Source organism: Bombina bombina, chromosome 5, assembly GCF_027579735.1.
Source record: "Bombina bombina isolate aBomBom1 chromosome 5, aBomBom1.pri, whole genome shotgun sequence".
NCBI classification, from domain to species: Eukaryota; Metazoa; Chordata; class Amphibia; order Anura; family Bombinatoridae; genus Bombina; species Bombina bombina.
The window spans coordinates 292,836,432-292,862,303 of NC_069503.1; the positions used below are offsets into that span (position 1 = coordinate 292,836,432).

General features: G+C 35.0%; 1 protein-coding gene across 1 annotated transcript in view; it reads right to left on the reverse strand.

Annotated features, from left to right (window-relative positions):
* Positions 1-225: 225 nt before the first annotated feature.
* The window catches only part of LOC128660283 (sterile alpha motif domain-containing protein 9-like), a 34,828-nt gene continuing 9,181 nt past the window's right edge, over positions 226-25,872 (reverse strand). The window contains exon 2 of the mRNA XM_053714048.1: positions 226-7,515. Coding sequence (XP_053570023.1) covers positions 2,749-7,488 — 4,740 coding nt within the window. The 5' untranslated portion in view covers positions 7,489-7,515 and the 3' untranslated portion in view covers positions 226-2,748. The remainder of the gene's footprint in view (positions 7,516-25,872) is intronic.

Here is a 25,872-nt window from a genome sequence, read left to right on the forward strand (position 1 = left end):
AGTTAGCTCCCAGTAGTGCATTCCTGCTCCAAAACCTACCAAGGTATGCTTTTCAATAAAGGATAACAAAAGAATGAATCAATTTACATACAAGAAGTACATTGGAAAGTTGTTTCAAATTGTGAGCTGTATCTGAATCATGAAAGTTTAATTTTGACTTTATTCTCCCTTTAATTTAAAATAATCTGGGTACAATGTATAGAAAAAGTCACATGAGAGGAAATATTATAATAAAAATATATAATTTATTGTACAAATATGCAGTAAAATGTTACAGAAAATAAAAATTAATTAGCTAAATACGACAAGTTTAAAATGAGATTCTAATGTTTCAGAGCTACAATAATTAAAATCATGGCTGCATATAGATTAAATGTTATACTATATCAGACAGTCTTGAGAGCATTTTAGTTTAGATAACATTGTATGTCCCTTTATGAGGAAGGAGAAGGAATACATATATCTTTGTTGTTTTCATTGTGTTCAAAAAGCAAAAATCAATTGCTTAAACATTGATTTTCTTTATATTTCAAAGTAGCACATAATTATTACATGATTTTTATTTATTTATTTAATGTGAAACTATTTAATCTATTAACTAATAAAATAATAAAACATTACACTGAAATAATTACATATATTAAACATTCAGTAAAGCATTGGCATACAACCTAACAACAAAACAGTTTAGGATAAAAAGCATAATAAATGATGTGCCTGTAACAAAGTATACATATTTATTACTAAGCATACATACATATGTAATTACAGGTTTGTATATTATTATTATTATTATCGGTTATTTGTAGAGCGCCAACAGATTCCGCAGCACTATAAACATAGGCGGTATACAATATAACATTTATAGGGATCAAATGGGTAGGGCCCTGCCGAGAGTCGCACTGTTGTAGTACGCTCTTATGAAGGTGATCTGCAAACAGTTGTGCTCTTAGGCTTACATGCTAAGGGGGTTTATTGCGGATAGCAATGAAGGAGAGGAACTGGTATTAGGAAAGGTTAGTGTAGGTTGTATGCATCCCTGAACAGTAGTCTTTAGGGAGTGCATGAAGCTTTCAAAACTAGGGGAGAGTCTTGTGGAGTGAGGCGGAGAGTTCCACAAGATGGGAGCCAAACTGGAGAAGTCCTGTAAACGGGAATGTGAGGAGGTAACAAGAGAGGAGGAGAGGAGGAGGTCATGAGCAGAGCGAAGGGGACGGGAGGGAAAGTATTTGGAGACAAGGTCTGAGATGTAAGGGGAAGCAATGCAATTGAGGGCTTTGTGTGTCAGAGTGAGAATTTTGTGTTTAATCCTGGAGGCAAGAGGAAGCCAGTGAAGGGATTGGCAGAGAGGTGCGGCAGATGAAGAGCAACGTACAAGGAAGATGAGCCTGGCAGAGGCATTCATTATGGATTGTAAAGGAGCTGTATATATGCCATTTTGTATTTCATATTATTTCTGTATGCTATATCAGTGTAGGAGGCTAAATTTGGCCCAGACAAGACACTGTGAAGGAAACCAGATTAACACAATCCAGATAATTTACAGGTTGTGTAGTTTTGTATATTGTGTATCTGAACATTTTGCAAATAATAAGCATTTTTTATAATCCAAAAGCAAATGTGCAGATGAATGTCAAACAAAATGGCAGTTTTATGTGTTTAACAATTACATCACAGTGCATAGTGATGCCAGCAGATGACGTGTGCAATTTACCTATCGTTCTCTAAAACCTTTGAGACATATATGTCTTTCTAAGGGATTTGAACAGGGGCACTAATGGTACAGTGGACACTTCTCTGCATTTGTATTAGTGTAAAAGTACTTAAGATTATTTTTGCAACTTTAATTGATTGAGCAGGTAACATTTGTTATTGCACGGTGATGTTTCTAAAGTCATTTGATATAGCAGCGGTAATGTCAATGTGTTTTTCCCATTCACAAAGCAAATGTTACATTTATCTTTTTGGGCTACTCGGTTATAAGTATAAAAAATGTTGTGTGGGAGTTTATAAAATTGTTTTAGTTGTGAAACTTGATAAGTGGAAAGTAGACCTGTAAATTTGTCAAAAATTTTACAAATTGTGATTGTGCCTGGTTCATGTTAAGTATATGGGGTCAATTTATTAATGTGCGAGCGGACATGATACGATGAAGCGTATCATGTCTGCTGCACATACTATAGATATATGCCGACTGCATTACGATCGGGTTGATTTCTGTTCGCCTCCTCCGAGCAGGCGGACAGGTTATGGAGCAGCGGTCTTTAGAACCCTGCTTCATAACTTTTGTTTCCGGCGAGCAAACACAGGGCATCAAGCTCCGTATGGAGCTTGATAAATTGACCCCTAGGACTTAATCTCACAGAAATGATCATGTAAAATGCGTTGCTGATAATAAAAATTATTGCTTGTGAACCTGAACATCAATAAACAACATTTATTTATAGATTGTGATAATCCCTAATTTATAAAACATTTTAATGGAGTAGAAGTTAATTAATTTTGGGGAAGACAAGCTAGGTTTAGACTTGATAAGTCTGCAGTATCTATTTCCAGTTCCAAAAGTTAGAAAATCTACAGTTTTCAAAACTAAATTATATAAAAAAGGGCAACATAAATTATGAAAGTAAATAGAAAAGTTATTTTACTATGTATAACTAAACATGTTATATTAAAATGTCAAGTGTTTACTGTCCCTTTTATGTCACTTTAATAGAACTAGTGTAAATTTAGTGATTTTTCTTTTAGTTAACAGTTTGCGTAAGTTCTGCTTTCTATACCATATGCTATTGGACCATCTATTGAAAATCCCAAATAGAAAGAAACAGACTCAATGCTATTTCCTCTTCTCAGCTGTCCAAAATGAGCAGGGCGTACTGGTATCTTTACGCTTTCATCATTGCCTATTTCCAAATATATAACTTTATTCTCTGTCCTGCCATTTACACGGAGTAAAATATCTTGTACTGGCTTCTCTTTCCATATCTCACCATCTTGCCAGAGGAAATTTAATCCAGGCACTCCTTTAAAATGTTCATCAATTTTTCCTCTATGAATAAGTCTCTTATGTCTTCCTAAGAAAAAATGAGCAATTGGTTGTTTTGAATGCAAGCTATATTTGTACTTTTCTTTGAATATTTTTTTCATTGTAGGAATACATTTTGCTAGATCTTTGGAGTCATTGTCAAGCTCACTCAGTGATTGTGGCCAGAACAACAATGAAGCAAGGAAGTATGGCTCCAAATCTTTACAATCAAATCCAACATCCTGCAAAATCAGTCTGAGGTGATTTTTCAAGGTTTCCATGGGACAAATATATTTTGATTTAGGAAACACGCACTGAAGTACAATATTAGCCAAAATGAAATTTTGTTTTTCCCTCTCTAGGTTTGTTTGATGGTCTAGTAAATATTTATAGGCTTTTACTATTGCTTCCAATTTCTCTTGATCTTTTTTAGTGAGATACTGCAGTATTCCTGAAAATCGGTCAGCTTTATACGACTCTAGACCTGCCTTGATTTTTTCTAAATGCAGAAAATTGCTCCCTTTTAGTCCATCTTCTTTGCTTAAGGTCTGTATTAAGTTTTCATTACAGAATACTTTTCTGTAAATTTTAAAAAGATCAGAAACAGCTGCATTTGTTTTAAACTCTGTGCTTTCCCTCATCATATTTTTTTGTTTTAAATAGACAAAATAATCATCAAAGAATGTAAACAAGACCTCTAGTTTGGATTTTATTTTGATTAGAAAGTATCTAAAATCAGTGAGTATAGTAAAAAAATCTGTATAACTTTCACCAGTGTTCTCAACTGAAATGTCCCGTTTTCCTGACAAGTAATTTAACAACTGTTTCTTGGATATTACATCATTTGGCTTTAACCATGGTAGCTGCAAAAGTATTTCAACTGTACACACATAGACTTCGATCTGTCCAAGATATCCAGCTATATTATACATTTGAGTTCTTTTAGACTTTGTTAATTTTGAGTCCTCTCTCTCAGCTTCTCCTTTTCCTGCCTGTACTTGGCATTGTTCAAATGTTTCTGAGGCAAATACAGCAGTTTCAAGAAGATTTTTCAATTTGTCTGCTGTTAGATGATTCTTTTTATCCATCAAGCTCTTTAATTGACATTTATATATTTGACCTAATGTATTTAAAATAAAAGAATTACCAGGTGCAATTTTCTTTGCCTTGTTTGCCCATTCTAAAGCACTAGAAAAGTTTTTCTCTCTGAGGTAAAAGTGTCTTGCTAATGCTTGGCAAATGTATGGGGTTTGTTTAAAACTGTTAACTCCAGCTTCCAGAACTTTCTTCACACTTTCATTGCCTTCTTCTTTTCGTATATCTTCAATTAGAGGAGAAAACAAAGTGTCAGTTTCATCACCATGTTCTTTTCGATGTCTGGTGATTAGCATGCTTTTCATGTTTTGTACAAATTTATCTCTGCCTATTGATCTTTCATAAAACATTTGAATTCCTAGTAAATTTAATACAATGTCACTTTTGCATAAGTCAAATGTTGATCTGAGCTCATCTAAGCAATGCTTAGCAATTAGCGGATGGATTATGCGTATTCCCTGGTACTTTCCACATTCTTCAAACTCATTTTGTAACATTATAGTAAAAAAAATCCCCATTTTTTCTTCTATGGTCTCTTTACCCCAAAATGCCCCTGTTCCTGTTATTCCTAGAAAATCTTCACATATGGAAGCTGATAGGGTTGAATCACATATATATGTGTTGAGCATGGCGAGATAAGCAATTAGCTGGTCTTCCTTTCTTTCAATATTTAAGCCTTTGAGTATATTTCTCACAATGTTTTTTATATAGTTCTCGTCAAAGTTGCTTTTTAATATCATGAAAGAATAGAAATTATCTGGTTTATTGTGTTGTTTCTCAATAGTTTTAAGTTTTGCCTCAAAAGCTCTTTGTTCCTGTGGAGAAAGGACATGTGTCAAAGAAACACTGTGAAGACAGTTACGAATTGAAGTTTGTTCTGGGTTTTGAGATCTTGTGCAATTTAAAATGATCACTGCAGGTTTGTCATATTTTATATTCTTTTCAGCAATTGCTGCCTGAATGTAGTTCTGTAAAACATATGTTTCATCTTCTTCACAATCATCAACAAGCAGAAGCACAGGAAAATAGTCTTTGTGATCAGAGCATCCATATGTGGCCAAATTCACCACTTGCTCCCCAATTTCTTTGTGGTCTGATAGGTTCTGTTTTAGCACTGCACATCGAAATGTATTTCTAAGATCCCAGAGAATGTGTTTGGCCACAGTTGTACCTCCACAGCCCACATGGTGATAAAGTGTAAATGTTTTTACACTTATCTGCTTCTGAGAATTGGAACAAGACTTTATCATCTCTTCTAACTTATCATAAACATCTCTTTTAATAAATGGGCCTGTGAAGTTTCTCATTGAGAAGTAGAAATTCCACCATGACACTTTTCCACCACGATAAAAATGCTCTTCTTTAGTGGTCATAAATGTATTAAATTTATTTTCACATTTTTCTAGCTCTGTATCCTGACATTCATTTTCACAAAGAATTTCCAAACATGTCATCACTTCCTCATCCTTTTTTGGCAGCAAAATAGAAGAACCCATATCAGATGGCAAAATTCGTTTAGTGGACTGTATCTGAGATTTCAGTTTTAAGATAGTACCATTTATATTTTTAACGCTCAGGTTGTAAACACATCTATCCTCTAATTCCTTTTCATTTACATATTTAAGTTGTAAATCTTTCCATCTCTGAAAAATTTGGGCAGTTTCACATATACATAAGATGTCATTTATTCCCCCCAGTTCTTGAAAAAACATTCTGAATACTTCATTCATAGGATCAGCTGGATCTTCCACCATGGACAGTAAAAGAAAGATGACTAGAAATTTCCCACGTTCCATTACGTCTTTCCTTGTAAAGAAAGAAACTAACTTGCCTACTTCAGCCGCTTTTGATTTTTGCCACTCCTTTGAACTTACTGGTTCATAATCTTTGCATTTAAGATCGGATCTTCCATTACAGAAGATCCAACTTGTTTGCTGATAAAGTTTAAGCTCTTCAGATTTTTCAATATTCATTTCCTGAAACTGATTTGGAAAATGCAGATTTGCAACTCTTTTTTCTCTGTAATATTTGCATATGCCACTTATAAGAGATTCTGGGTCAAAATCCAACACTGCAAACCATTTTATTTCATGGATGAAGTTAAGATGATTTATGTTATTTGGATGACATTTGTTGGTTACTAAGATATATCTTTTATAGTAAGAATTGTCCAAAGTGTCTTTATCACCTGTAATTAAGCGCACAAGTTTTACGCCATCAAAATTTGGGTTTACGGTTATTTTATGTTCTTCAGCTTGCTTTCTGACATCATCTCTTGATGGTACTTGAGTGCAAAAGTCTTTGTAGTCTGCACTATTATGTTGTATATTAGCTAAAATATCTCTAGAACTTGCACCCTCTCTAACAAAGCAAGAACAATCTTTACTCCTTTTCCATCCATTCTTGTCAATTTGTTGAAATGTCTGGAATATTTCTGATTTACAAAGATGATAGTTGGGCACTACATCCACTTCGATGACAACTCTATCAGACTGTAAGTTGTCTTGATATAGCACCTCCACAAATCTTGGGGGGCGAATACACTTTTTTGCAATATCTAATTGCTTACCCTCAAAGTATTTAACAATCATTTGACTGAAATAATTAATGTATTTATCTTTGTTTTCTATTTGAATGCCAATAATTTCCCCATGGGGTTTGTCACATACTCCAAAATGGATTGTACCATTGGTACGAGTGTTCATGCATGCAGCTGCAAACCTAAACACCTCGTTGCAAAATTTTATTTTTTTATCTTCTTCAGATGCATTTGCTGTATTAGTAAATTCCTTGTACTCATGAACAGGTTCAATATAATTAGAGGGTCCTGATTCAGGTGGAAGAATGTAATGTTGCCTGTAGCGTGTACCATCATGGACGGTATCAAAAGGAAATGGCTGACAAGTTTGTTTTGAGAGAAAATTATCAGAGGTATTTTCAGGTTTACTCAAATCTTGCTCAGTTTGTGGTTGGATGGTACTGTTGGCAGGTGCATCACTACATTCACGAGCCTCTGATATTATATTCTCTCCACATTTTGTATTCCCCTGCCTTCTTGCTGATTCTTTTTTATCTTTTTGTGTGGATATTTGTTTGTTTTGCTCTACACTATCTCTTTTGTTATCTATGTTCAATTTGTCATTATGTTTTCTTAAATGAATGCCAATTAATACAGCTGATCCATATGTCAATCCCATTTTAACAAGGTCATCCTTGAGTAGTTCTTTAAGCACTTCACCTGACACATTTTGTGTATAAAGAATTTCAGCTTCCTTTGGTTCAATTTTAACATTATTTGAAACCCAAAATTTCACATGATCCTTAGTCCAGTCATTTGTATTTGCAGGCAGCATTATTTCCTCATCCATTTTTAGGTTGTTGAAGTAAACCTTTAGCTAAAAAAAAATAAAAAAAAAATAGTTGATTTGTCTTATTATAAACTACAATATATATATATATAGTGCTATATGTGCAAAACAGTTCAATATAAATAATCCCCTAATTGTATTCCTACTTGTTTAATAATTTCATGTAAAAATGAAATAAAATCATGCAATGATGGAATGGTTTAATTTTATCTAATGTCAAAAAAAATATTATTATACATTTTTCTAAAGCAACATTATTTTTTTTAAAATAGGAACGCTCCACTGACTCTTCAACAGTATGTGGCCCTGCCTTTACTCTGTAACTTTTCTATGATAGAGCCAGTAATACACTGCAGTAACAATCCACATTTTTGCAACTATGATGGCACATCAGTAACAATATTGCTGGTACACTAATACTGCCAGAATAATATATCTGCATTAATAATATTCCCCATTTGTGTAGTAGGTTAGAGTAGACTAGGGTCATGGCTAAGGCTCAGTTAGCTAAAGGCTAAGTTTAGGGACAGGGTATAGAGTAAGGTTTAGGGAAACAGGACACAAAGCTTTTCAGCCATCTCTGACATTCTAGATAATAAAAGAATTGACAAAAAGGTTAATTGTAATATCATTGCCTCAAAAATAATGCTTGTCCCTCATGTTTGTCACAGCATTTTTACTGATGCAAAAATGAGCTTTCAATTAACAAAATTATTTCATGTTCCCCTTAAAATTAGGTCAACTACTTTGTGCGTTATCAGTTTTGTTCTATAACTATGGATGTTTTTTTAACTTATAATGTGTTAAATCAGATTAAAGGGACACTGAACCCACATTTTTTCTTTTGTGATTCAGATAGAGCATGACATTTTAACCAACTTTCTAATTTACTCCTATTATCAAATTTTCTTCATTCTCTTGGTATCTTTATTTGAAATGCAAGAATGTAAGTTTAGATGCCGACCCATTTTTGGTGAACAACCTGGGTTGTTCTTGCTGATTGGTGGATAAAATCATCCACCAATAAAAAAGTTCTGTCCAGAGGTCTGAACCAAAAAAAAAACAGCTTAGATGCCTTCTTTTTCAAATATAGATAGCAAGAGAATGAAGAAAAACTGATAATAGGAGTATATTAGAAAGTTGCTTAAAATTGCATGCTCTATCTGAATCATGAAGGAATGGATTTGGGTTCAGTGTCCCTTTAATTAAGTTATAGAAATCCAATTTTGTGTTTTTCAGGGACTGGCTTACTTTTGACAAAAATTCTTCTTGTTTTAAATTGCAACTGCATGTAACATTAAAAATGACAAATTTAAGCATTTTTAAATTTGTAAATACATATAATTGTGTATTGTAAAACAAATTTGTAATATACTTTCATTGTTTATTTTGCCCCCTTTTCCTGATATTTAGCTCTGAAAATGGTGGGTTTTCCAGTCCTGATAACTTACTTTTTAATTTAGCTATGAAATGCTAATACTCCGTGCTCCAGCCACTCACTTCAAAATAAAAAGTTTTTGTGAGCAAACGGTTTGAACTGTTCTCCAAACGGTGCTCTAGCCATACAGGACTTTTGTTGTAGCTAGAAACGATTGGAGAACAGTTCAAAACTTTAGCTCCCAAAAAAAATCCTTTTGAAGTAGGCGACCGAAGCACAGGGTATTAGATTGATTCGGCTAGATTCAAAAGTAAGTTACAAGGCATCTTTATTAGAAGTGATCAATATAAGTCCACCTAAAATATATTTTCCATTCCACATCTAATTTTAAAAAGTGGAACGTCTGCCATCACTTTAAACTATCACATATGTTTATAAACCTGCCTGCCTTATTGTAATTCCATTATAATTCTTTAATGCCATTTTATAGAGCAAAATTGCACGCAATGTGGCCTATCTATCAAGCTCCGAATGAATTCAGCGATGTCTTGCGGACCTGATTCGCACTGTCGGATCAGGTCCGCAAGACATTTCTTAAATATGCCTCCATATGTAGTTTAAATCTTAAAATAAATTAATATAGTTGCAGAATTACGCTTAATGTGCTTAATTTCTGCAGATCTATGTGGCTTTATGATGACTTGTATAGATCATTGGTTGGGATGTTAAATGGTAAATACATGGTAGACATAATGATGGATTCAAAGCAAACATTGGCCTTAGAATAATATGTAGATGTATTTATTTACAAATATATTAGTTGTTTAAGTATTGAAAATAAAAGTGTAAACTAAGGTTTAGTTTCTATAAAGTACTTAAGTTTCTATAAAGTAATGGGTGCCGCCATTTTTTAACTACTTTTCTATTTATTTATGTGCAAACAAAGCTTTGTGGAATCCAATTTAAATAATCCTATGTTCTGTCCCTACTTGTTTTCAGCAGGAGAGAGAGAGATAAGGGGCAACGTAAAGGGACATAATACTCATATGCTAAATCATATGCTAAATCACTGATGCAATATAACTGTAAAAAGCTGACAATATCACCTGAGAATCTCTATGTAAAAAAGGAAGATATTTAACCTCACAATTTCCTCAGCTCAGCAGAGTAAGTGCTGTGTAAAAAGTTAAAATTCAGCTGCTGCCCAGCTGCAGATAAAAAAAAATATTAAGAAATTAACTGCAGCCTTATCAGCATCAGCAGTGCTGAGGTCATTAACTCTTTTACTGTGATCTCATGAGATTTCACTTAACTCTAATGAGATTTCATAGTAAACTTCCTTAAACTGAATAGGCAGAGCTGTCTTTAATATTGACTGGACCCTGGGCAAACATTTTATTGCCCCCCCCCATGCAATTTCGCTCTCCACCCCAACATCCCAAAAAACAACTAAATCAATATATTTTATAATTTTTTTTTTTAATTATTAGCTCAGCAGTGGATCATCTAGCAGCACATGTCACTTATTTGCTAGGAACAAGTTCCCTCTCACCCTGCACTGGACAATGCTGCATGGGGGAGGGGCGCTTATTCTTCCCACTGACACCTTTCTACAAAGCAGAAAGAGCAGGGCTAAGGGGACCAGCAGACTGGATGCTGTCTGCCCAAGGCCGCATGGATACACTGTGAGACGAGTCACACAGCCTCAAGACTGAAGAGAGCAGTGTGTACAGCTGCACAGATGCTCAAATCCTCACGTGCCTGCCGCTCCAGCTTTCTGCTGCATGCGCCCACAGTCAGCCCTACCCAGAAACAATCCCCACCACCAGAGCAGTTACCTGGTAACAGTGGTAACCCCAGCAGGACCTTTTCTGATGCAGTGGAATTGGCTGGATGCCGAGTTAGGGCTTAGCATCCAGTGCTGAACAGTGCACACCTAAAACAGCACATGGCAGTAGCTTTGCATGTCACATGACACCGGCACGGTCTGGCACAAATACATATAAGCACTTTTGACTGTGACAGTATTAGGACTGACTGTGTGTGTCCCTCATGTCACATGACATCAGCAGTCTGGCATGAACCAAAAAAAATAAAAATAATTTTAAGGACACTTGGGCCCCTCAACAAAGACTGGGCCCTGGGCAGCTGCCCCTTTTGCCCTGTGCTAAAGACGGCCCTGTGAATAGAGAAATAACATGAGTGTGCATGAGGCTCACTCCCTTGCCTGTCCCGCCGGGACAGACATACTGATTTGCTGCTTAAAGTCCTTTACAATGGGATGTGAATACTTAGGACATTTTGAGGTAAAATATCTTTCTTTTTTACATAGAGATGTTCAGGTAATATTTTCTAGTCAGCTTTTTTCAGCTATGCTGCATCACTTTTAAGTGTTTCAACATTTGGGTATCATGGCCCTTTTTTAAGTGAATTTTTACTTTATAGAAACTGAGTGAATTTTAGAAAACCAACAGGAAAAGGGAACCAAATAAATAATTACACACTTTATATTAATATATGATACTGTTTAATATCCCTTTAATTGACTTTCAGCTAAAACTCATTTGATAGTTCCAATTACCAATACCTGGCCCATTGAATTAATACATAACATGGTTATTTTGCTTCATTGTATGCTGGTCTGAATTGGTTGCCTAGCAAAAAGGTAGATTGCAATATATATAAGTACATAAAAGTACATAAAAGACAGCATTCACTGGGCTTTGGGCTTGAAAAAAGGTGAAGCAAGTGCCTTTTATTCAGTGACGTTTCGGGGAATACACCCCTTCATAAGACCTAATGAAGGGGTGTATTCCCTGAAACGTCACTGAATAAAAGGCACTTGGCTTCACCTTTTTTCAAGCCCAAAGCCCAGTGAATGCTGTCTTTTATGTACTTTTATATATATATATATATAAATGTCTACATACATACATACACACATATATATATATATACAGTATATATATATATATTAGACATGTGTGTGCGGGTGTACATATGTATTTAGATATTTGTGTTTTATTGTATATTTACTGTACATATTTAACATTCCAATGTAACAACACACAGACAAAACTCATTATCTATTAACCAATCAGAGGGTTGGTCACCTTTTAAATAGCAAGTGTATTTTTTAATGTTTTGTATAATAACCTGAGGAAACAGCCCTATAGAGGCTGAGAAACACATTGCTTTTAGCAAAGAATTGTTTTTATCATATACACTTGCTGCTGGATTCTATTATCCCTTATCCTGGGGATTGGAGTGTAACCTGTTTGGCATTGGAGTTCAGTCTGCTGGGCGGCTGAGAAGTCCCAGCCTACCTGTATTGCACCTGGAGGTGCTTTCCATCTTGTAAGTGTGACCTTAACAAACAATTTTGCTTTACCAAATTGTACTCGGCCATGGTAGTTCGCATTCTATCCCTACACAGGCACCGGTTATGACCACTCTGGAATCCTCCTGACCTGGGCAGCAGTTTGCTTCCATTCAGTGAGCTGGACTACTGTGAAGTTCCAGCCTGTCCCAGTAGCACCATTGGGTGCATCACACATGTGAGTAGCCATTTGTCTTACCTATCAGCAGATTTCCTCCGTAATAAAATCTGCCTACTTTCATCTGAAAAACATAGCCAGGATACAACACTTAATTCCACCGGATGATATGCCAACATTAATCCATGCATTTGTATCCTCTAGGCTAGATTACTGCAATGCACTTTACTTGGGCCTCCCAAAAAAAGAACTCCATCGCCTTCAGATAGTACAAAACGCAGCAGCAAGACTATTGACCAATCAAACTCGCTCCTGCCACATAACACCTGTTCTCCACACCCTGCATTGGCTTCCAATTAAATGGCAAACATATTTTAAAATTGGCCTGCTGACCTTCAAAGCCTTAAACAACCAAGGCCCACAGTACCTGAAAGATCTCCAGACACCCTACATCCCATCCCGTTCACTTAGGTCAGCCAACACATCCCTCCTCTCAGTACCAAGAATAAGGACAAACTCAGGCTCCAGAGCATTCTGCCACGCTGCCCCTACTTTCTGGAACTCTTTACCATGCGCAATCAGAGAGGCACTGTCCTTACAGACTTTAAAAAAAAGCTAAAGACCCACCTTTTCCATCAGGCATTCAGTCCGCTTATCTGACCTTCAGAAACTCCTAACTTTTATGTCTTATGTTGGTGTATTTGTAAAGTACTTTGAGTCTCACAGGGAAAAAAGCGCTATATAAATCGCAAATTATTATTATTATATTATTATTATATTACCTGTTTTGGTGGTACTAGGCCATTTTGGCGCCTCTGTTTCCTTCCTTTTTCAGATTACCTTCAACTTCAGGATTTGACCATCTTTCGACAGAGTGCTGCCTTTATTTGTATTTATTATGGACTTTGGTTTTGCATTTGTTGGTTTATTGTATATTGTTTATATTTTATTTTTGTAGCATTGGTTAGGAAGCGCCCCTTATGGGAGATTTGCACTCATTTTTCCTTTTTATACACATATAAACACATAAATATATATGGATATATTCATATACATATATATTTAAAATCTCCTGCCTATTGCTGCACAACTTACCCCCTTCGCTGCGCTAGGTTTTCATGCTGTGTATTATGACATGAGAATGAGGCTCCTATTGAAACATATGGACATGCTCTCTCGTGAGCGCAAAGATTCTCCGCTATATAGATGACTTACTGTTTATATGGGATGGTACAAAAACAGATGCAATTTCCTTTGTTAAATATATAAATCAAAATCAATGTCATTTTAAATTTACTTGGGAGAATGATGCTGTAAGGGTTAAATATTTGGATGTTTTACTGAAAGGGCTTATAACAAATAAAAGAGTTGAACTGTAGAGGAAGGAGATAGGGGGAAATAACATTCTTAGATATGACTTTTGTCAACCATACCGTCTAAAGAAATACGTAGAAATTGTACATCAGTAGAGGAGTATGACAAACACTCATTAGAGTTAACAGAGCGGCTAGTATAAAGAGGATACAATAAAGAATAAAACTAAAGGAACAGTCTGGAAAATTAGCAGGTATAAGCTGTTAAAGGATAAGAATGTTACCAACAAGCATAATCGGGATGAAGCCCCAAATAGTAACCAAAATAAGATTACATTTATTACTAACTATAGCAACCAATATAACAAAGTGTTTAATATAATAGAAAAGATGGATAAATTAAAAATTGACCCTAACATATATAATATACTACCTGTAGGCTGCTCATAAGTAGCCAGAAGGGCGGCAACAAAATGAGATAGGGTAAAAACTTATGAATATACTGCAAGGACTAACAAGTCAAAAGAATGTAGCTTAGAAAGAAAAGGAACATTAAAATGTGGCAGGAGACCATGTAAAACATGTAACTATATAAAAAAAAGTGATACCTTTGTATCTAGGCGATAAGTTTCAAATCAAATATAGATTAGACTTCACATCTAGATACATAGGCCTCTATTTACTAAAGTCTGGCAGACCTGATCCGACAGTGCGGATCAGGTCCGCCAGACTTCGCTGAATACGGAGAGCAATACGCCGCCCCCTGCAGACTCGCGGCCAATGGGCCGCCTGCAGGGAGGTGTCAATCAACCCGATCGTACTCGATCGGGTTGAATTCTGGCGATGTCTGTCCGCCTGCTCAGTGCAGGCGGACAGGGTTATGGAGCAGCGGTCTTTGTGACCGCTGCTTCATAACCGTTGTTTCTGGCGAGCCTGCAGGCTCACCAGAAACACGGGGCATCAAGCTCCATTCGGAGCTTGATACTATTGATAGATAGGCCCCATAGTATATATTTTAACATGTGAATTGTGTAAGAAACAGTATGGGCTCGTTTCCATTGAGCTGTAATTCGGTTTGTGTGCCCTCGCAAACCGATAAATATGCTGTCGGAAGCAATTTTGTTTATAAACTGTTTCCAATGGCGCATTATACCTCAATATTGGAAGCCGGACTCCGGTCTATAGTGCCTATAATGGGCTAGATTACGAGGAGCGATATTTATTGCTCTCGCTTGCATGTTAACTTCACTATAAGTAAGCTTTTTGTGTCCATCGAGGAGTGCATGTATTACAAGGTGAAAGTAAAAAGTTTTCAAACAAGTGTGAAAAGTGGAATAAACCTAACCCTCTTACTTGCACGCAAACCCGGTCATGTTTTCTCAAGTGTGCTAACCCTACATGAAATATTAATATTTCACATTCCAATGTTCTTTACATAGCAGAATATGTTCTATTTATTCTTAAAAACATATTTCTAAATATATATGTTTTTTTTTGTTAAAATAAATATCTATACCTATATATCTATATGAATATATATAGGTATAGATATATAGATAGATATAGATATATCTATTTAAAAAAACTTAGAACATATTCCCCTATGTGAAAAACATATGAAATGTTTACAGTAAATACATAGTTTAACACTTTATTAAATATGAATATTTAATAAATATGATTTTTCATGTTTTAAGCTACTTGACTGCAAAGTGCTTTAAAACCCTTTAAGGACACAGCTTTCTGTTTGTTCAATTGTTTTATGACGGAAAAATTCCGTCATATGTCCTTAAGAGGTTAATGCACACACACACACACAAATATATATACTGTATATACATATGTATTTGTGTTTATATGTGTATATATATGTCTGTTAATTCATATAAACATACATACAACTAAATATATTTACTATATATATATATATATATATATATATATATATATAGTATATACACACATATATATGCATATTTAGACATGTAAATGTATGTATCTCTGTGTTAAAGCCCTTTGCAGACCTTTTTTCTTCTTCTAAACACCTGTGACCTCATATCTTGGAGCCCTTATAACTCTTTAGTGTATTTTTTTAAAATCAGTTTTATTAGACAGTGTTATTATGAGTGTAACTGTACTTTTAAATGATTTTTGATGGTTTTTGTGCAACTTTTTTTGTCTTGCGTAACAGTTAGCCAGAGTTCTGAAGATGCGATATCCTGCCGCATAATAATTTCAACTGTGCTCAAGCGAATACATTTAAATGAAACTTGTAATACGCACACTACTTTTAGCGTGCCACTCATAATCTAGCCCAATAGATGAAATGTCTATTTTGCTAAGTAAAATCAATTTAATCAGGAGAACTCCTTTTTAGGTTATAGCTAGAATGATTAGATCAGGAGTAATGGCTGCTATTCTGAAGGCTGCTGGTTCAATTTTCAGTGTAGCTCTGATTTTATTGGCTGATATGAATTTCCAATAGGATTTCAGTAGCTCTCATCCTATTGGCTGATTTGAATTTCCAAAATCAAATCAGCCAATAGGAATGCAAGGGACGCCATTTTGAAAAAGCTCCCTTGCATTGAAGATTCAGTATACGGCGGCAACCGTATGAAGAGGATGCTCCACTCCGGATGTCTTCAGGATTGAGCCGCTCCGCAGCGCCGGGATGAAGATAGAAGATGCCACCTGGATGAAGATAAAAGACGCCGCCTGGATGAAGACCTCGCCGCCTGGATGAAGACTTCTCGCCGCCTGGATGAGGATAGATGTCCGGACTTCAAAAACTGTAAGTGGATGGTCAGGGGTTAGTGTTAGGTTTTTTAAACTTTTTTTGGGTGGGTTTTTTTTTTAGATTAGGGTTTGGGCTTTTCTATAAAGAGCTAAATGCCCTTTTAAGGGCAAGAAAAAGATCTGAATGCCCTTTTAAGGGCAATGCCCCTTCAAATGCCCTTTTCAGGGCAATGGGTAGATTAGGTTTTTTTTAGAGTTAGGTTTTTTATTTTGGGGGGTTGGTTTGGTGGTGGGTTTTATTGTTGGGGAAGGTCTTTGTATTTTTTTTTAGGGAAAAGAGCTGATTTCTTTAGGGCAATAATCTACAAAAAGCCCTTTTAAGGGCTATTGGTAGTTTATTGTAGGCTAGGTTTTTTTTATTTTGATAGGGCTATTAGATTAGGTGTAATTGTTTTTATTTTGGATAATTTTGTTTGTTATTTTTCGTAATTTTATATTTTTTTATTTTTTGTAATTTAGTATTTTTTTTTTTTTTATAATTTTTTATTGAGGTTATGCTGGTGAATACAAAAGGTATGGAATACCTCACAACAAAAACAACAACAGTGTCAAATTTACAATAGTTATTATTATACATGAAATAACAATATAGTATTATGCTAGGTATATAATAGGAACCTCTATTTAGGTGGCCAGCAACAAAGTTGCAGGACAACCTATTGTTATTGTTCGGATTATTATTATTAGGTGGCCAGCAACAAAGGCCAGCAACAAAGTTGCAGGACAACCTATTGTTATTGTTCGGATTATTATTATTAGGTGGCCAGCAACAAAGTTGCAGGACAACCTATTGTTATTGTTCGGATTATTATTATTATTATTATTATTATTATTCTTTTTATTCCGCCAAGCTTTGCATTCAATTGCCCATAACTGCTTAACTGTTTAGTCTACTATCACCTGAAATTGCTATTGCTCAAGAGAAGTGCCTTGGTCACATGATGTGGCAGCCATCTTGCATTTTGCGAAAATATTCAAACATCTTCTTCTCCTAAACCGCTTAGTGCAATGACGCGCAATTTTGCACATATGCTCCTTGCAAAGTCCTCTACCAAGTTTGTTCAAACTGCGATTTTTCCATAATCAACATGGCTGCTGTGAGACATTAACCTTTTTATCGCCATTTAATTGCGTAATTTTGCACTTTATACATTAGTTTTACAATATTTAACAATATTACAGTGTAATAGACACAAGATTACACATAGTCATAACCCTTAAAGACAATATTGCAGTTAAAATTCGCATTGCGCAATCGCCTTTGTGAAATAAAACATTTGCAAATTTTCATGAAACTTCTGCAAATTGTAGAGGTCTATAGTGAGCATTAGTATGTGCAATTTGAAAGCCATACATTGCATAGCTTGGCGGCCATTTTGTTTCGTATGCGCCATTTTTAAAACCTATAAAAATCTTCTTCTCCGAAACCGCTTATGGGACAGACTTGAAATTTTGTTTATAGAGTTATCTTATGACAAACATTCAGATTTGTTCAAGAGAAGTTGATACGTCATGTGGTTTGGCAGCCATTTTGAATTGTTCAAAATTGCTTAACGATATATTTAAATTCATAATAAAACAAAAACCGTTTTGCAAAAATGCTTTATTTTTGCCATGTTTATTGACATCTATAGTGAGCACTATTGTGCATAATATGGAGGCTGTATATCTTACGATCGGGCAGCCATCTTTGTTTACGCGAAAATTTTGAAAGTCTATTTTCTCTGCAACCGCTTATGTAAGAACTGTGAAATTTGCTGTACAGTCTTATATTGTTACCTAGATTCATAATTGCTCATTAGGAGAGAATCAGTCACATGATGCGGCAGCAATATCGGTTTTATATTTATCGTAATTATTTGTAATTCAATACTTCCTCTTTTGAGTCAATTGCTCACAAAACACAAATTACTTATGCTAAACTCTTGAAATCAGGTATGCTGGTACTGCCTATTGCTATGCTACATCTCATGCAATATTGAACTCATAGGTCATAAGGTTACGCAGCCATATTGTTTTTTGCGACAAATTTCGAGAACTGCTTAATAATCTTTAGCTCTGGAACTGCTTATGTTGCAACTTTGAAACTTGCTGAGCTTAGTGATGCTATGATCTAGATTTTCCATTGCTCAACAGAAGTGACTTGGTCACATGATGTAGCAACCATCTTGCATTTTGTGAAAATTTTTAAACATCTTCTTCTCTTAAACCGCTTAGTGCAATAAAGCGCAATTTTGCACGTATGCTCCTTGCAAGGTCCTCTACCAAGATTGTTAAAATTGCGATTTTTCCATAATCAACATGGCTGCTGTGAGACATTAACCTTTTTATCGCCATTTAATTGTGTAATTTTGCACTTTATACATTAGTTTTACAATATTTAACAATATTACAGTGTAATAGACACATGATTACACATAGTCATAACCCTTAAAGACAATATTGCAGTTAAAATTTGCATTGCGCAGTCGCCTTCGGGAAATAAAACATTTGCAAATTTTCATGAAACTTCTGCAAATTGTAGAGGTCTATAGTGAGCATTAGTATGTGCAATTTGAAAGCCATACATTGCATAGCTTGGCGGCCATTTTGTTTCGTATGCGCCATTTTTAAAAACTATAAAAATCTTCTTCTCCGAAACCGCTTATGGGACAGACTTGAAATTTTGTTTATAGAGTTATCTTATGACTAACATTCAGATTTGTTCAAGAGAAGTTGATACGTCTTGTGGTTTGGCAGCCATTTTGAATTGTTCAAAATTGCTTAACAATATATTTAAATTCATAATAAAACAAAAACCGTTTTACAAAAATGCTTTATTTTTGCCATGTTTATTGACATCTATAGTGAGCACTATTGTGCATAATATAGAGGCTGTATATCTTACGATCGGGCAGCCATCTTGGTTTACGCGAAAATTTCGAAAGTCTATTTTCTCTGCAACCGCTTATGTAAGATCTGTGAAAATTGCTGTACAGTCTTATATTGTGACCTAGAGTCACAGTTGTTCATGTTGAAGGAATTAGTCACAAGCTGTGGCAGCCATATTGGTTTACGCAAAAATTTTGAAACTGTGTTTTCTTTCCAACCGCTTATGTTAAAACTGTGAAATTTGCTGTATAACCATATATTGTCACCTAGAGTTACATTTGTTCATGTTGAAAGTATAGGTCATATGGTGTGGCAGCCATTTTAAAAAATGCAAACATTTCGAAAATGTGTTTTTTTTCCAAATGCTTATGTTAGAACTGTAAACAGTTGTTATATAGCTTTATTTTGTGACATAACTACTTATATGGCATTGCAAAAATAATGCGCTGGCCACCTCTATTGCTGCTTGCAGCTATATTTATTATTATTATTCTTTTTATTCCGCCAAGCTTTGTATTCAATTGCCCATAACTGCTTAACTGTTTTTGCAAAGCTATTAAAATCAGGTATGCTGGTACAGCCTATTGCTGTGCTATATCTCATGCAAAATTGAACTCATAGGTCACATGCTCTGGCAGCCATATTGATTTTTGCGACAAATTTCGACAAACGCTTAAAAATCTTTAGCTCTGGAACTGCTTATGTTACAACTTTGAAACTCGCTGTGCTTAGTGCTACTATGACCTGAAATTGCTATTGCTCAAGAGAAGTGCCTTGGTCACATGATGTGGCAGCCATCTTGCATTTTGCGAAAATATTCAAACATCTTCTTCTCCTAAACCGCTTAGTGCAATGACGCACAATTTTGCACATATGCTCCTTGCAAGGTCCTCTACCAAGTTTGTTCAAACTGCGATTTTTCCATAATCAACATGGCTGCTGTGAGACATTAACTTTTTTATCGCCATTTAATTGCGTAATTTTTCACTTTATACATTAGTTTTACAATATTTAACAATATTACAGTGTAATAGACACATGATTACACATAGTCATAACCCTTAAAGACAATATTGCAGTTAAAATTCGCATTGCGCAATCGCCTTCGTGAAATAAATCATTTGCAAATTTTCATGAAACTTCTGCAAATTGTAGAGGTATATAGTGAGCATTAGTATGTGCAATTTGAAAGCCATACATTGCATAGCTTGGCGGCCATTTTGTTTCGTATGCGCCATTTTTAAAAACTATAAAAATCTTCTTCTCTGAAACCGCTTATGGGACAGAGTTGAAATTTTGTTTATAGAGTTATCTTATGACTAACATTCAGATTTGTTCAAGAGAAGTTGATACGTCATGTGGTTTGGCAGCCATTTTGAATTGTTCAAAATTGCTTAACGATATATTTAAAGTAATAATAAAACAAAAACCGTTTTACAAAAATGCTGTACAGTCTTATATTGTTACCTAGATTCATAATTGCTCATTAGGAGAGAATCAGTCACATGATGCGGCAGCAATATCGGTTTTATGTTTATCGTAATTATTTGTAATTCAATACTTCCTCTTTTGAGTCAATTGCTCACAAAACACAAATTACTTATGCTAAACTCTTGAAATCAGGTATGCTGGTACAGCCTATTGCTATGCTACATCTCATGCAATATTGAACTCATAGGTCATAAGGTTACGCAGCCATATTGTTTTTTGCGACAAATTTCGAGAACTGCTTAATAAGCTTTAGCTCTGGAACTGCTTATGTTGCAACTTTGAAACTTGCTGAGCTTAGTGATGCTATGACCTAGATTTTCCATTGCTCAATAGAAGTGACTTGGTCACATGATGTAGCAACCATCTTGCATTTTGCGAAAATCTTTAAACATCTTCTTCTCTTAAACGGCTTAGTGCAATAAAGCGCAATTTTGCACTTATGCTCCTTGCAAGGTCCTCTACCAAGATTGTTAAAATTGCGATTTTTCCATAATCAACATGGCTGCTGTGAGACATTAACCTTTTTATCGCCATTTAATTGCGTAATTTTGCACTTTATACATTAGTTTTACAATATTTAACAATATTACAGGTAATAGACACATGATTACACATAGTCATAACCCTTAAAGACAATATTGCAGTTAAAATTTGCATTGCGCAGTCGCCGTCGTGAAATAAAACATTTGCAAATTTTCATGAAACTTCTGCAAATTGTAGAGGTCTATAGTGAGCATTAGTATGTGCAATTTGAAAGCCATACATTGCATAGCTTGGCGGCCATTTTGTTTTGTATGCGCCATTTTTAAAAACTATAAAAATCTTCTTCTCTGAAACCGCTTATGGGACAGACTTGAAATTTTGTTTATAGAGTTATCTTATGACTAACATTCAGATTTGTTCAAGAGAAGTTTATACGTCATGTGGTTTGGCAGCCATTTTGAATTGTTCAAAATTGCTTAACGATATATTTAAATTCATAATAAAACAAAAACCGTTTTGCAAAAATGCTTTATTTTTGCCATGTTTATTGACATCTATAGTGAGCACTATTGTGTATAATATAGAGGCTGTATATCTTACGATCGGGCAGCCATATTGGTTTACGCGAAAATTTCGAAAGTCTATTTTCTCTGCAACCGCTTATGTAAGATCTGTGAAATTTGCTGTACAGTCTTATATTGTGACCTAGAGTCACAGTTGTTCATGTTGAAGGAATTAGTCACAAGCTGTGGCAGCCATATTTGTTTACGCAAAAATTTTGAAACTGTGTTTTCTTTCCAGCCGCTTATGTTAAAACTGTGAAATTTGCTGTATAACCATATATTGTCACCTAGAGTTACATTTGTTAATGTTGAAAGTATAGGTCATATGGTGTGGCAGCCATTTTAAAAAAATGCAAACATTTCGAAAATGTGTTTTTTTTCCAAATGCTTATGTTAGAACTGTAAACAGTTGTTATTTAGCTTTATTTTGCGACATAACTACTTATATGGCATTGCAAAAATAATGCGCTGGCCACCTCTATTGCTGCTTGCAGCTATATTTATTATTATTCTTTTTATTCCGCCAAGCTTTGTATTCAATAGCCCATAACTGCTTAACTGTTTTTGCAAAGCTCTTAATATCAGGTATGCTGGTACAGCCTATTGCTGTGCTACATCTCAGGCAAAATTGAACTCATAGGTCACATGCTCTGGCAGCCATATTGCTTTTTGCAACAAATTTCGACAAACGCTTAAAAATCTTTAGCTCTGGAACTGCTTATGTTACAACTTTGAAACTCGCTATGCTTAGTGCTACTATCACCTGAAATTGCTATTGCTCAAGAGAAGTGCCTTGGTCACATGATGTGGCAGCCATCTTGCATTTTGCGAAAATATTCAAACATCTTCTTCTCCTAAACCGCTTAGTGCAATGACACGCAATTTTGTACATATGCTCCTTGCAAGGTCCTCTAGCAAGTTTGTTCAAACTGCAATTTTTCCATAATCAACATGGTTGCTGTGAGACATTAACCTTTTTATCGCCAATTAATTGCGTAATTTTGCACTTTATACATTAGTTTTACAATATTTAACAATATTACAGTGTAATAGACACATGATTACACATAGTCATAACCCTTAAAGACAATATTGCAGTTAAAATTCGCATTGCGCAATCGCCTTCGTGAAATAAAACATTTGCAAATTTTCATGAAACTTCTGCAAATTGTAGAGGTCTATAGTGAGCATTAGTATGTGCAATTTGAAAGCAATACATTGCATAGCTTGGTGGCCATTTTGTTTCGTATGCGCCATTTTTAAAAATTATAAAAATCTTCTTCTCTGAAACCGCTTATGGAACAGACTTGAAATTTTGTTTATAGAGTTATCTTATGACTAACATTCAGATTTGTTCAAGAGAAGTTGAAACGTCATGTGGTTTGACAGCCATTTTGAATTGTTCAAAATTGCTTAACGATATATTTAAATTAATAATAAAACAAAAACCGTTTTACAAAAATGTTTAATTTTTGCCATGTTTACTGACATCTATAGTGAGCACTATTGTGCTTAATATGGAGGCTATATATCTTACGGTCGGGCAGCCATCTTGGTTTACGCAAAAATTTCGAAAGTCTATTTTCTCTGCAACCGCTTATGTAAGAACTGTGAAATTTGGTGTACAGTCTTATATTGTGACCTAGATTCAAAATTGCTCATTAGGAGAGAATCAGTCACATGATGCGGAAGCAATATCGGTTTTATATTTATCGTAATTATTTGTAATTCAATACTGCCTCTTTTGAGTCAATTGCTCACAAAAGACAAATTACTTATGCTAAACTCTTGAAATCAGGTATGCTGATACAGCCTATTGCTCTGCTACATCTCATGCAATATTGAACTCATAGGTCATAAAGTTACGCAGCCATATTGCTTTTTGCGACAAATTTTGAGAACTGCTTAATAATCTTCAGCTTTGGAACTGCTTATGTTGCAACCTTAAAACTTGTTGTGCTTAGTGCTGCTATAACCTAGATTTGCCATTGCTCTACAGAAGTGCCTTGATCGCATGATGTAGCCGCCATCTTGCATTTTGCAAAAATCTTTAAACATCTTGTTCTCTTAAACCGCTTAGTGCAATAAAGCGCAATTTTGCGCACATGCCCCTTGCAAGGAACTCTACCAAGTTTGTTTAAATTGCGATTTTTCCATAATGAACATGGCTGCTGTGAGACATTAACCTTTTTATCGCCATTTAATTGCGTTATTTTGCACTTTATATATTAGTTTTACAATATTTAACAACAATACAGTGTAATAGACACATGATTACACATAGTCATAACCCTTAAAGACAATATTGCCGTTAAAATTCGCATTGCGCAGTCGCCTTCGTGAAATAAAACATTTGCAAATTTTCATGAAACTTCTGAAAATTGTAGAGGTCTATAGTGAGCATTAGTATGTGCAATTTGAAAGCCATACATTGCATAGCTTGGTGGCCATTTTGTTTCGTATGCGCTGTTTTTAAAAACTATAAAAATCTTCTTCTCCGAAACCGCTTAAGCCACACACTTGAAATTTTGTTTACAGGGTTATCTTATGACTAACATTCAGATTTGTTCAAGAGAAGTTGATAGGTCATGTGGTTTGGCAGCTATTTTGAATTGTTCAAAAACGCTTAACGATATTTTTAAATTAATAATAAAACAAAACCCGTTTTACAAAAATGCTTTATTTTTGCCATGCTTATTGACATCTATGGTGACAATTATTATGCATAATATGGAGGCTGTATATCATATGATCTGGCAGCCATTTTGTTTTATGCGAATATTTTGAAAATCTATTTTCTCTGCAACTGCTTATGTTAGAACTGTGAAACTTGCTGTATAACCTTATATTGTGACCTAGAGTCACAGTTATTCATGTTGAAGGAATTGGTCACAAGCCATATTGGTTTACACGAAAATGTTGAAAACGTGTTTTCTTTCCAACCGCTTATGTTAAAGCTGTGAAATTTGCTGTAAAACAAAATCTTGTGACCTAGAGTTACATCTGATCGTGATGAAAGTATTGGTCATATGGTGGGGCAGCCATCTTGAAAAGGCAAACATTTCGAAAATGTGTTTTCTATCCAACTGCTAATGTTAGAATTGTAAAAACTTTTATAAAGCTTTATATTGTGACTTAGCTGATTGTATGCCATTGCAATGTTGATGCGCATGGCCACCTCTATCGCTGCTTGCAGCTATATTTATTATTATTATTATTTTTATTCCGCCAAGCTTTGTATTCAATTGCCCATAACTGCTTAACTGTTTTTGCAAAGCTCTTAAAATCAGGTATGCTGGTACAGCCTATTGCTGTGCTACATCTCATGCAAAATTGAACTCATAGGTCACATGCTCTGGCAGCCATATTGCTTTTTGCGACAAATTTCGACAAACGCTTAAAAATCTTTAGCTCTGGAACTGCTTATGTTACAACTTTGAAACTTGCTGTGCTTAGTGCTACTATGACCTGAAATTGCTATTGCTCAAGAGAAGTGCCTTGGTCACATGATGTGGCAGCCATCTTGCATTTTGCAAAAATATTCACACATCTTCTTCTCCTAAACCGCTTAGTGCAATGACGCGCAATTTTGCACATATGCTCCTTGCAAGGTCCTCTACCAATTTTGTTCAAACTGCGATTTTTCCATAATCAACATGGCTGCTGTGAGACATTAACCTCTTTTTATCGCCATTTAATTGCGTAATTTTGCACTTTATACATTAGTTTTACAATATTTAACAATATTACAGTGTAATAGACACATGATTACACATAGTCATAACCCTTAAAGACAATATTGCAGTTAAAATTCGCATTGCGCAATCGCCTTCGTGAAATAAAACATTTGCAAATTTTCATGAAACTTCTGCAAATTGTAGAGGTCTATAGTGAGCATTAGTATGTGCAATTTGAAAGCCATACATTGCATAGCTTGACAGCCATTTTGTTTCATATGCGCCATTTTTAAAAACTATAAAAATCTTCTTCTC